We start from the raw sequence: 12,254 nt of genomic DNA on the forward strand, positions 1-12,254 counted from the left end.
CAGATGACCCCTATTGATTTTGAGGTCAAAGGTCAAGGTCAAAGTGATCCGGAACAGTTAAATGGTTTTCGGATGATAACTTGGGAATGTTTGGGCCTGGGATCATGAAAGTTGATGGAGAGGTTGGTCATGACTAGCAGATGACCCTATTGATTGTATGTAGCATTGCCTAGTGGATCTCTGTTGGGTGAAAAGAGGCCCCGTCCTTGGAGTCACTTGTTATATGAGTTATACAAGAAAAAATTCTTCAGAAAATATCAGATCATATTTCCTAGACTGTTTAATTATAATTACCTGATGATCCCAAGTAGTTAGGGGTCACTTGACTGTGACCTTGACCTACTGACCTACTTTCTTGTTTTTTAAGATGCAGCCTTGAAATTTGGATGACATGTACAGTTTAGCACACCGATCTTAAAACTGACTTTCAGTGACCATGAATTTGACCTAATGACCTACTTTCTTGTTTTTTAAGATACAGTCTTAAAATTTGGGTGACATGTACAGTTTTGCACGCCGATCTTAGAACCGATTTTCAGTGACCTTGAGTGTGACCTGTTGACCTACTTTCTTGTTTTGTAAGATACAGCCTTGAAATTTGGATGACATGTACAGTTTTGCACGCCGATCTTAAAACTGACTTTCAGTGACCATAAATATGACCTACTGACCTACTTTCTTCATATTTTAGAATCAGTTTGACATTTAAAACATGAAGCTCATATTACTCAGGTGAGCGATCCAAGGTCATCATGACCCTCTTGTTACTATATGGATTTGATTCATATTTAAAATGGTTGTTCCACACCATCACCCACATCATATGACACAAGGTCCATAAAACTGGCACCAATTTTGAATGAATTATACCCCTTTTTTACTTGAAATTTCATGTTAAAGTTTTGGTGCACTTTCACTCTATCTCAGTTATAACTAAATGGATTTGAATCAAACTTAAAATAACAGTCCACATCATCACCCACATCATATGAAACAAGGTTCATAACTCTGGCACATTTCTTTCATGAATTATGCCCCCTTTTTACTTAGAATTTCAGCTTCACTATGTCTCTGTTATTACTAAATGGATTTGATTCAAACTTAAAATAATGGTTTGACATCATCACTCACATCATATGGCACAAGGTGCATCATTCTTGCACAATATTTCATGAATTATGCCCCATTTTTGCTTAGAATTATACTTATCTAATGTTTTGATACACTTCATCTGCATCTCTTTTATCACTTAATACTTTTGACACAGATTCAAGCTATTGTCCAATATCGTCATCCACATTGGAGTCATTAACCACTCCAGCGACAGCTTCAGCCTTCTCAGATGTTCCCAGTTTCACTATCCAACATCGAAATAGTCGAGCGGACTGTTTCCTGTGACAGCTCTTGTTATTTATTTTATTGCAGAAAACCGTAACTGCAGAATCCATCTTGGTAGTTATTACTCGAAAACATGCGTTATCCCTACATATTAAACATCTACAGGATGTTGAGGTTATGGATGATCAAATTTAGTATGTTCGAAAATTTTCAAGGCTTTGGCCATTGATTCAAATAACCGTTTTTATATCGTTTATCAAATATTTGTGGAAGTAAGTTTTTAAAATTGATTTTAATTTTTTATGGTACATTCAAGTCAAATCATATATAAAATGTTTGGATGAATTTTTATAAATATAATCTGAAGCAATAAATTATATGAGTTTTTCTGAGAAAACATTGTTTATAAATGATTTGAAAAGTGTATCTTTAAACAACAGTCTGAATAGGAAAAAAAGTCCTTTTCTAGAATATTTCACTCAATTTCCTCGACAAAGCCTCGGACGGCAAATACGTGAACATAGTAGCTTGCCCCGTTCCATATAGCAGTTAGACTGAGCAACAAGATACACAGCCAGTTGATGGTGAAAGAATAGTAACACAGTAAGGACCCCACCAAGGTTACTGCACAGAATATCCAGTTCCACACGTAAAACATGCCGCATCGGTACCTAAAAAAACCAAGCAGATAATAAAGTTGATGCTGCAATAGTAAGCAATACCACCCGCCATTTACTCAAATGTTTCTTGATTAAACATACAGTTTCTGCGTTTACAGGAACCGAGACAGCTATACACATTATTCTTCATTCCCTAAATCCGCCGTATTAGTTTGCCCTTTCGCCATAAAACATCCTACTAACTCAAACATAATTATAGCACATATTTGGGTTATCGTCCCCTCACATACGTACTGCCAGGCTACGCGTGTACTACTCCAGCCGCTTAGTCCAAATAATAGGGCGTTTAGGGACAGCTTGGTAACTTTTGACTGTCGCTGTCCCGTCAGAGGGATGGCAACTATAAAATTTCAGATCATAAAATGAGCCATCCGATAGTCCAACTAGCCGCTATACACCTTATTATCCCACCAGCTATCACCTGCCACACATGTTCACTGATATACTCTACCAGCCGGCCAAAACATCAACCACCCTGTGTCTACTTACCATCATCCGACACTTCAACACAGACTAGATAATATTTTTTTTTTTATATTTCATTCAATATCATGTTAAGCTACGGAAATCTGAATAGTCAGAAAAGTTATAAGCTATCCTGTTATGCTTAAAGGCATACTGAAATACCAACATCTACCACATAGCACCCTCTTTTACATACTTACCTAGGTCCAACACAATTAAAGAGTTTATATAGACAGCTATCTTCTTTCTCCCCTAGATAGTTATAGCTGGATACAGTCTCGTTACTGGAAGTGCTGAATACATTCACCACAAGAGAATAAATTGCCTGCAACAAAAATATACGAATAACAAATGATACAAACACTATGACAAGAGTTTCATGTATATTTTCCCATTTAGTGAGTGCTTGCTTTTCATTAGGCAGAATTACTAAGTTGAACCCTAACACCCATCAGGTGGAGGACAGTCGTGTTTTGTTATATTAATGACAATCTGGACTCGAATTCGAACTTTAGCGGATGCACTTTCTCCACAAGTCAAATATCGTGGCATCCACTTTGTTTTATTTTGGAAGACTTACAGAGGTCAGGGGGATAGACATGGAAGGCTGAAAGACTATATAAAATTATATAAAAAAAGAAAGTAAGCACTATGAGATAAATCTGTACAAGATAAAATCCATAAAACTTGTTTTTCACCTTAAGCACGCGCTCACTGAAAAGGTAAATTAATACTGACGCCAAGGAGTTGAAAGACTTAATGTTTTGTCTTAGATTTGATGATATAGTATCTTTAAAAGTTATTACTTACACTATGAAAAACAAAGGCTAAACAAGGTACAATATATGTCCATACAGCAGAAAGCTCGGGAACCTCCGGCAGAAATTCCGTATACCAGAAGAGTGACGTTTCCTTTGGATACCACCGTACACTGAAAATACAGTACTGGCTGTGGCAAACTTGGTTCTCTTTCAAGAAATTAATTGCCTATACATGTAATTTTGCCATTTTGTTAAGATTAGTAAATGGCTCCGAGGAAGTCATGAGAGGCTGGTAAATATGCACATAGAGACTCAATGCGTTTTTGCTACATCTGAGGTTGTAAATTTGTAAACAAAAGCTTCATCTTTCTCATGTTTAAAGAACGGTATGAAGATGCGATATAAAAAGCTGTTACTTACACAAAAGAGAGTATTGGTGGCAGAATGTGAATGTACGTGGAGGTTACTTTATCCACGCTGTGCAGAACCAAAGAGTTTCTATAAACTGGTACCGCCCATATCAGTGGTCCAAGCGACAGTGAGAACATTATTGAGAACACGTATTCACTGCTTGGAAAGCTGAGAGAAGAAACAAGTAATAATTACGTTATGAGAAGCAGTCTGAAAATTAACGGAACAATTCTAATACCTGTCAAAGTCAGACCCGATTTCAAGGAAAGCAGTAGTTTTTGCGAAATTTTCCGAGCGGAAGAACTATTTGCAGAGAATGAATTCCTTCTCATATTAGACGCAAGTGATACAGTGAAACAAAAAGACCAGCTTGAATCTGAAATATTTTTGCTGTTCAATTATTATCTAATCTCTTTACCTTCTTAACACTTAATGAATTCATTAATTGGTCGTAAGTTTGGCAATTATATCATGAAATACACTTGCCATAGGAAAATCAGACAAAACATGTTAGCGAAGTAACAGAAATCCAGCAAGAAGAAGTGCCATCTTTTCCTCCTGAAATGAAAAAATATTGTTTCTTTTGCTTTTACTATTTCATAGACAGTCATTGCAAAAGTTGAGTTATTTATTAAGCGGTTTTCTCAAGTTGTGTTTTAATTAAACTTTAGATAACAAGGTTTTATTTTTCGAAACTGTACCACCAGCCCTTTGATTGCCTGTTTGGTTCGAAATAGTTGGCCGCTGCACCTTTTTTCTTTCTCATACTCACAAAATGAAAATACATTGTCTAAATAGAAATAATTCCTAACTGATTTTGCCAAAATGAAATTAAAACAGTTAAATGGCTATTTGAACTGTATTCCAATTTTTGAAAATTGTAAACACAAAGCACGAGGAGGGTGATACCAATCCGCCCAAACTAGTGGTTCCGGTACTGAAAAAAGAGTCGTCTCAGTCTGATTATGAAAAGGACTGTGGCGATGTATGTTTTGGAAAACATTACACAGTAAGTCTTTTTAAACTGAAAGCGGCTGCAGGCCAACCAAAACAAGAGACCGAATATCGCAGAGGCAATACAGAAGTCCCATACTGGTAAAGAAAAAAATAACTTGACCTTCAATAGTGACCTTGACCTTTGACCGACAACCATTGGTCATGTGCGCGACACAGTCTAATCTTGGGGAACATTTCTGTGTAGTACAATGCAATTAAAAGTAATGGAGCAGAAACAAATTTTTACTTGACCTTGAGCAGTGACCTTGACCTTTAACCGACAAGCATAGCTCATACCTTGACACATAGTCTCATTGTGGGAACCATTTATGAGTAGCACTAAGATAATCCATCAAAACATATAAAAGTTATTGAGCAGAAACAATTTTTACTTGACCTTCAATAGTGACCTTGACCTTTGGCCTACAAGCATAAGTCATGTACGTGCATAATTTACATATTGCCCTCTATTCACATACCAAGTTTTATGAACCTAGCTTGAATACGTTTTTGAGTTATCGCAGGATCCAGAATTGCGAACGGACAGGCGGACGGACATTCCTACATATGGGTATTTATGTGGCTACTCTTTTGTTCTTTCTGTTGTTTTTTTAGCCACGTAAAATATAAATAGCCACATAAAAGCTTACGGAATGAATAACATCAAAGAAAAAGTACAGTTACCTGTTGTTCCTATAGCCACCTAAGTATGGAAATGTGGGCTCGGACAGACGGTCAGACGGAGGGCATTCCTACTGTCCCCTCCAGTGTTCCATCGGTAGGGGACTAAAAAACGTGTTATTAATACAAAAATTGCGATCCTGGTTATGACTGACTGTTAATTAGACAGAGCTAGGATATTAGTTAATTTGTGGACAATAAGTTGATATCAAAATCATTTCATTACCAAACTGAGATTTTTATCAAACTTAAAAACAAGTAACAGGTAAACATCGGTGGAGAAAAATTTTAGAGAATGTTTGTTGTACGGGATAAATTGATTATTTTGGAAAATGGACAAATGGATAAGGAAAGGCCTTCCAGGCTTTCCAGGGAGAAATTTGGTCTTCTATGAAAAGGTTTGAATAATTAAACGGATGTATAAAGTTAATGGGTTGAAAAAATATTTACCAATACATAATGACTCGTACTGTGATGAGCAGAGGCGTTAGTAAAGCGTATATGTAAGGTATAAGCCAAGGAAAGCTGACCATTCCCTGGGATAGCAGGACGATCACTACACACGTACACACGAACGTACATTTCTCGTTTAAACGTACACCCTTCACATCTAGACAAAGAACCTGCAAGAAGACGTAAAGTATGAACATTATTGGATTAACAGAATTGATGCGAACATGTGTCGACTTTACTCGTAACATTTAGCTGAGTACCAATGGATAGTACACCATTATTCCCTTTTGACGTTCACAAGTGCAGGATGCTGTCAAGTGAATTTTATAACTGGTACCCAAACTTGTCTGTAAAGACCACCTTTGGGAGATCATAACAGAGGCTTACGTACAGCTGATTTATCTCTACGGATATACAAGAACCGATATAGATATGCTCATAATTATTTTGCGTAAAAAGTGTAAAATTCTTTAACGGTTTTTACACGGACCAGCTTTAGTATTGGTACATATAATTCCTTAAATACATTATCATTCCTTAGCAAAGAGGCTTTGCTATACCCCGGTCACAAGAACAAGAATAGGTTTTCTGTCGAATTTTGGCAAACTCGTACGGACATCGTTGACTCGTACGAGCGTCGTACGGATTTTCTGAACTCGTAGAGGACTCTGGAACTCGGTGAAAATGTTTCACCGAGATCCCGAGTTCTCTATGAGCACGTAGATGTTTTCGATGTCGGGAGCAGCTAGCAAGAGCCCCGTTAGGGAACCGCACGGTCCCGGAAGAGCTCGTACGGGCATCGCACGATGTCCGTGCGGATTTGTAAAACTGCGAGGCTTGCCGATGCTCGCACGACTATCGCAAGTTTTCAAGGTGGTATAAAAACACAGTACCTACGGACACCGTACAAGCGCCGTACGAACCCACGAGCACCGTACGAGATACGGCCGGGCTCCTTGCGAGCTCCGCACGAACTGTCTGCGGTGCCGTACGGATTTCCTACGATTGCATCCTCTAAAGATCGTACGAGGCCCGTAGGTACTGTGACCAGACGCTGCGATTGTAGGACCGTAAGGATTCTAAAACTGGTGGACTCGTACGATTTTTTAAAACCGTACGGTTTTTTGACCGAGGCATTACTGACGACTATATAATAGTGTTATTAACTTATTACTGATAACAGTAGCTTGATCTGGGATGCTGTATTCGGTTCGAGTGGATTTTGCCGAATACAAAGTCCTAGATGTAGCTACTGTTATAATGATCCTTTTATTATATACCTGCACCTGTTTGTTTTTTGTTTTGTTATCGAATGAAAGCTTCAATGTACATGGAACAGAATGTAGTTTGTTTGTTTATTTATTGAACTGTGTCAGGTCATGCACATATGATACAACAGGCGCCATACGAATTTTTTTCTGTCTGTTCATAATTATTTACTTGTGAAATACAAGCCGTAATTTTGACAGAATTTATATAGGTATATAATATTGTTTAAGCGGAATGTAAATTCTGAAAAAAATGATTATGTTGAAAACGGTCAGAAGTGGTATACTGTAGAATGTGAAAATAAAAGACGTTTATTTTATTGTGCATTAAACCAGTACAGGGCTGAAAAATCAGATTTTAATAGAAATAATATGGTAAATGCAAGATCACAGTATAAATCTTGTTTACGAAAATCTAGATATGAATATGATAAAAATGAATCTAATAGGTTAGTAGAGGCGAAATATAAAAACGCAAAGTTATACTGGAAGATGTTAAAAGGCTGTGCTGGTATCAAAGAAACAAATATACCAATAGATGTTTTTGAACAGTATTTTAAATCTGTTAATAATCCAGACGATCATTTTTTCAATGCTGACGAAGATGTATTATATTTTATTGAAAGATATGAACAAGGGGAGTTTAATATTATGTTCGAAGAATTAAATGTGCCATTCACCACATATGATTTATCGAAAGCGATAAAGCAATTAAGCACAAATAAAAGTGGTGGTCCAGATTTATATCTAAATGAATTCTTTATACCTGGAAAGTGTACTTTAACCCCAATTTTGTTATCATTGTTTAATAAGATTTTTGCAGTTGGGTATTTCCCCGAAAGCTGGTCTGAAGGGTTTGTAATACCGTTACACAAAAAAGGTAGTATAAATGACGTCAATAATTATAGAGGCATTACACTTTTGAGCACATTAGGTAAACTTTTTACAAGAATGTTAGACAACCGATTAAAAGATTGGGCTGAAAATTATAGTGTGTATATTGAGGCACAGGCAGGTTTCCGTTCTAAATTAGGCACAGTAGATAATATATTTGTTTTGCATGGTCTTATAAACCATATGATTAATAGTGGTAACCAATTATATTGTGCATTCATAGACTTTAGTAAGGCTTTTGACTTCGTAAATCGAGAAAATTTATGGCAGAAATTAATTCAAATAGGTATCTGAGGTAACATTTTGAATATTATAAGGTCAATGTACAAAACAGTAAAGTCAAGAGTTAAGTATTGTAACGAGCTTAGTGACAGCTTTGAATGTGTTTTAGGGGTCAGACAGGGTGAATGTCTATCTCCTTTTCTCTTTTCAATGTTCATCAATGATATTGAAGAAATATATGTCAAAAATGGTTTTGAGGGTATAGATGTTAATTTGTTTAAAATATTTTTGATATTGTATGCAGATGATATAGTTATATTTGCAAATAATAGAGAAGAGTTACAAGCCAGTTTAAATTTATTATTGGATTATTGTAATAAATGGAAAATGGTTGTCAATACTGTTAAAAAAAAAGGTAATGATATTTAGAAAAGGTGGTCGTTTACCAGAAAACATAAATTTTTATTATAATGATACCATTGTTGAAATTGTTAACAAGTTTGTATATCTTGGTATAGTTTTTACAACAGGTGGGTCTTTCTCAGAGGCTCAAAATACTTTGGCAGAACAAGCTCTTAAAGCTATTTTTAAGATGGACAAATATTTATATAAGTTTACAGATATATCTGTGAGACATAGATTAGAATTGTTTGATAAACTAGTATTACCTATTCTGAATTACGGAAGTGAAGTATGGGGTTTCAGTCAAGGTAAATCTATAGAACGTTTACATATGCAGTTTTGCAAGCGTATATATGGTGTAAAGAAAACTACCCAAAACGATTTTATTTATGGAGAATTAGGCAGAATGCCTCTACAGAACACAAGATATTATAATATTATTAAATTTTGGGTAAAGTTATTAGGAACAGATGAAAATAAGTACATTCAGAAAGTATATAGTAGTAGTAGTATTACGATGTTAAAACAAGATATTGTTGACCATCCCAATAGAAAAAATTGGTGCTCATTGTTGAGAGATTTACTATGTACACTTGGATTTAATGAAGTATGGTTCTTTCAGACTGTTGGAGATCCTAAACTATTCTTACTTAATGTTAAACAAAGGCTGAAAGATCAGTTTTTACAAAACTGGTCTGGTAGATTGAACGACTCAAGTAGAGCATTATTTTATAGATATATTTCAAATCATAGGTTACAACCATATTTAGATATTATTCGTATTAAGAAATTTCGTGTATACCTGTCACGCTTACGTTTATCATCACATAGACTTTTTATTGAAACTGGTCGATGGACAATCTGACTAAAGTACTTGATCTTCTAAACGAAGATCTGAGAACGACCCATTCACATTCGTCTTCTGTATATTTTGGATTTCCAGTATTGCTATTTTTATTTTATCCAATCAGACGACTTGTTCGAATGTCAAAGAGTAAGAAAAATTGCAGTCATTCTAGGGCTCGAACCCGGGACCCCTCGCTTACAAAGCAAGTGGCCTACCGACTGAGCTAGCCGGCTATCTGATACATTACGACATAAGAATTGTAAATATCAAAAGTCAAGGCTACAGGTAGATTTGCAAGATGTTGTAAGTTAGGCTCTGATTGGCTAGCGAAAGGGTCGTCAGAACGAGGCTATGAATAGGTCGTTCTCAGATCCTATGCGTAGCGTAATAGGAGATGTACTTCAGTCAGATTGGTCGATGGACTAAATGTCTAAGTCCGCGTGTCTATTTTTGTCATTTTGCTTTCGGACAAAAGTGACAGTGTGTGGATTTTGTTTAGATTGCAAACGACTTGTACATTTTATTCTTTTCCTTTTACATTCTATACTTGTCCTTTTAAGCTCAATAGATCGGATCTTGTTGTTTCGGATTTTCGGTTCAAGATTCGTACATAAATTGGGCTTACTCTTATAACGCCTTAAATAACATTACAAAAGAAAATGAAGATGTTTCAATAGAATATAGAGATCACACAATTATTTAAATAATACATATTTAATTTTTTACATGCATGTGAAATGTTAATTGTATGGTTCGATAAATGTAACTTTTGTGTTGTGTATAACTGACTTGAAATTATGTGGTAATTGGATATGTACTTGTTTTATGATGATATTATTTGAAGAGTTGTCGCCATATTTGTCTATATTGTTGTTTATGCCACATGGGTCTAAGACCTTCTGGATGAAAATGAAATAAACTTGTATAAACTTGTATAAAAAAACTTGTATAATAAATTTGTATATTGTACGCGCTAACATTTTGTCTGTGGTAGAATAATCTGTAAATAAGGGACGAGTCAAACTTTGAAGAAAAACAAAAACATTTTCCTAAACGCTTTGAAAGATTATATCGCGAAGTATTCCCTTATACACAAAAATGTTTATTATCCCTATATTGAAGAATATTTGTAAGCTACTAGTATATCTGATGTACTCGTAGTACTACTCATGAAAGACAATCCATAAGTTATAAATATTAGTTGGTCCTTTGATCACATTTTTGTCTAGTATCCTTATTCAGTAATTGTTTTCAAAACAGGAAACTGGCGCTTCTAGATTTTAAAAATAAATTTTAGTGATTTTTAAAGAGAGAATCTTTTTTATTCTAAATCAACTTTCCTTTTTTTACTTGTGCTACAAATACCTTCAGTGAAAATCTAACATGTTGTAATAGCTACGTGAACACATAAAAAAATGATCAGAAGTTAAAGTTTCGAACAACTTCATTACTTGATGAAAATCAGATTTAGTATATTAAAGTAAAAGTGAAATAAGGATCTCAAAACCAAATTGAAAATTACGGCAGATACGCTTACATGGACATCAAATGCCGAACGCCAGTAAAACTCATTTCTGAAAGATAGTCATTTATGATATAACGACTCTCATACTAGAAAACATTTGCCAAAACGAAAATAACAGCAGCAACAATAACAAAATCCGCGCACAATAAATGACTGATTGACTCACCGATTTTTTTCTTCCGCCATCTCCTAACTCAGTTCCATCTTCTTCCTCAAAATCTATCATTGGTAAATGTTGTTCTGATGATTTTTCCATGTTTCACGTATTCATTGACATGCATAATATATATGTACGTTCGTCTCCGAATTTCATCCAACTTGAAACATGACTATTTGTCCAATGATTTAATTTCCATCATATTTTGTATTTTTGCAAAGCAGATATTAAGTTATTGTCTAGAATAGGTTTCTTTGTACCAGCTGTCTAGAGAATGATACTTGACGTAATAATATCTTCCCATACTTAACGAAAAACCATAAATTTTAATATTGTATCAAATTAAACCGTTTAGTAACAATTTTAACTACTAAATTTTTAATTTTATCTTGAGAGTATTTCACATGTAAGGTAATGATATAATGCGAAAGCCTTTGGCCGATAATTGATGATAACCGATTATCTCTATCATCCGTTCATAGTCATTAAGGTCAGTTTTCGCTTTAAATGTACCTAAAATCACAACTGAACTTTAACAAATGAAAGCAGTATTATAAGTTCATTGGGAGAAAATCATTATCGATTGAACATTTCTGTATAGAAAAAAATACCAATAAATTAAATACCGACCAGAGGTCATACTGGGTCACTTCAGTCTAACGAGTCAGTTGATATAACGAAATGTAAGTATCAACCTAGTTACTGCCAATTTCAGTGCATCGATTCAATGTTTGCACCATACACATGGACTCCGAGTCCATTTTATTGGCTAATTTTGTAACAGTCATTTACATAAACTCCGCCCAAGACGCGAGACAAGTTATGTTATGTGGGGTTTTCCCGTTAATTGCCTAAACAACACATAAACTGAAAAGTCAGTCTTGCAAAAAGTAAATGTATTTACGGTTTTTAAAAACTGATGATATTGCAGTTTTTAGTCGTGTCTCAGAATCAGTTTCAAGTCAAACATTTTTTACAATCTCTACTGTATCCAGAACGGACAGAATAAACATCAACCACTCGGCCAGATTACATTATGTGTGCAAACTTATTTCACGTGTATTTGTTTTCTTTAATTGAAAAAAATTCCTTGTGACAAAGTGTTCCGTTGGGGCCATCGCAGTTTCGCGTTGTCGTCCTAAGGGCGAAATCGC

At 35.2% G+C, this 12,254-nt stretch overlaps 1 protein-coding gene across 1 annotated transcript; it reads right to left on the reverse strand.

Annotated features, from left to right (window-relative positions):
• Positions 1–1,611: 1,611 nt before the first annotated feature.
• On the reverse strand, positions 1,612–11,523 carry LOC128559467 (uncharacterized). Its single transcript, XM_053551203.1, has 7 exons — positions 11,110–11,523; positions 5,783–5,955; positions 4,142–4,213; positions 3,665–3,823; positions 3,294–3,414; positions 2,684–2,808; positions 1,612–2,009 (listed from the first exon to the last, which is right to left on the reverse strand). Exons 1-7 carry the CDS (start codon positions 11,197–11,199, stop codon positions 1,814–1,816), a joined length of 936 nt encoding a protein of 311 aa, XP_053407178.1. The 5' UTR covers positions 11,200–11,523; the 3' UTR covers positions 1,612–1,813.
• Positions 11,524–12,254: the final 731 nt, after the last annotated feature.

The sequence above is a fragment of the Mercenaria mercenaria genome, chromosome 9 (assembly GCF_021730395.1).
Source record: "Mercenaria mercenaria strain notata chromosome 9, MADL_Memer_1, whole genome shotgun sequence".
NCBI lineage: Eukaryota > Metazoa > Mollusca > Bivalvia > Venerida > Veneridae > Mercenaria > Mercenaria mercenaria.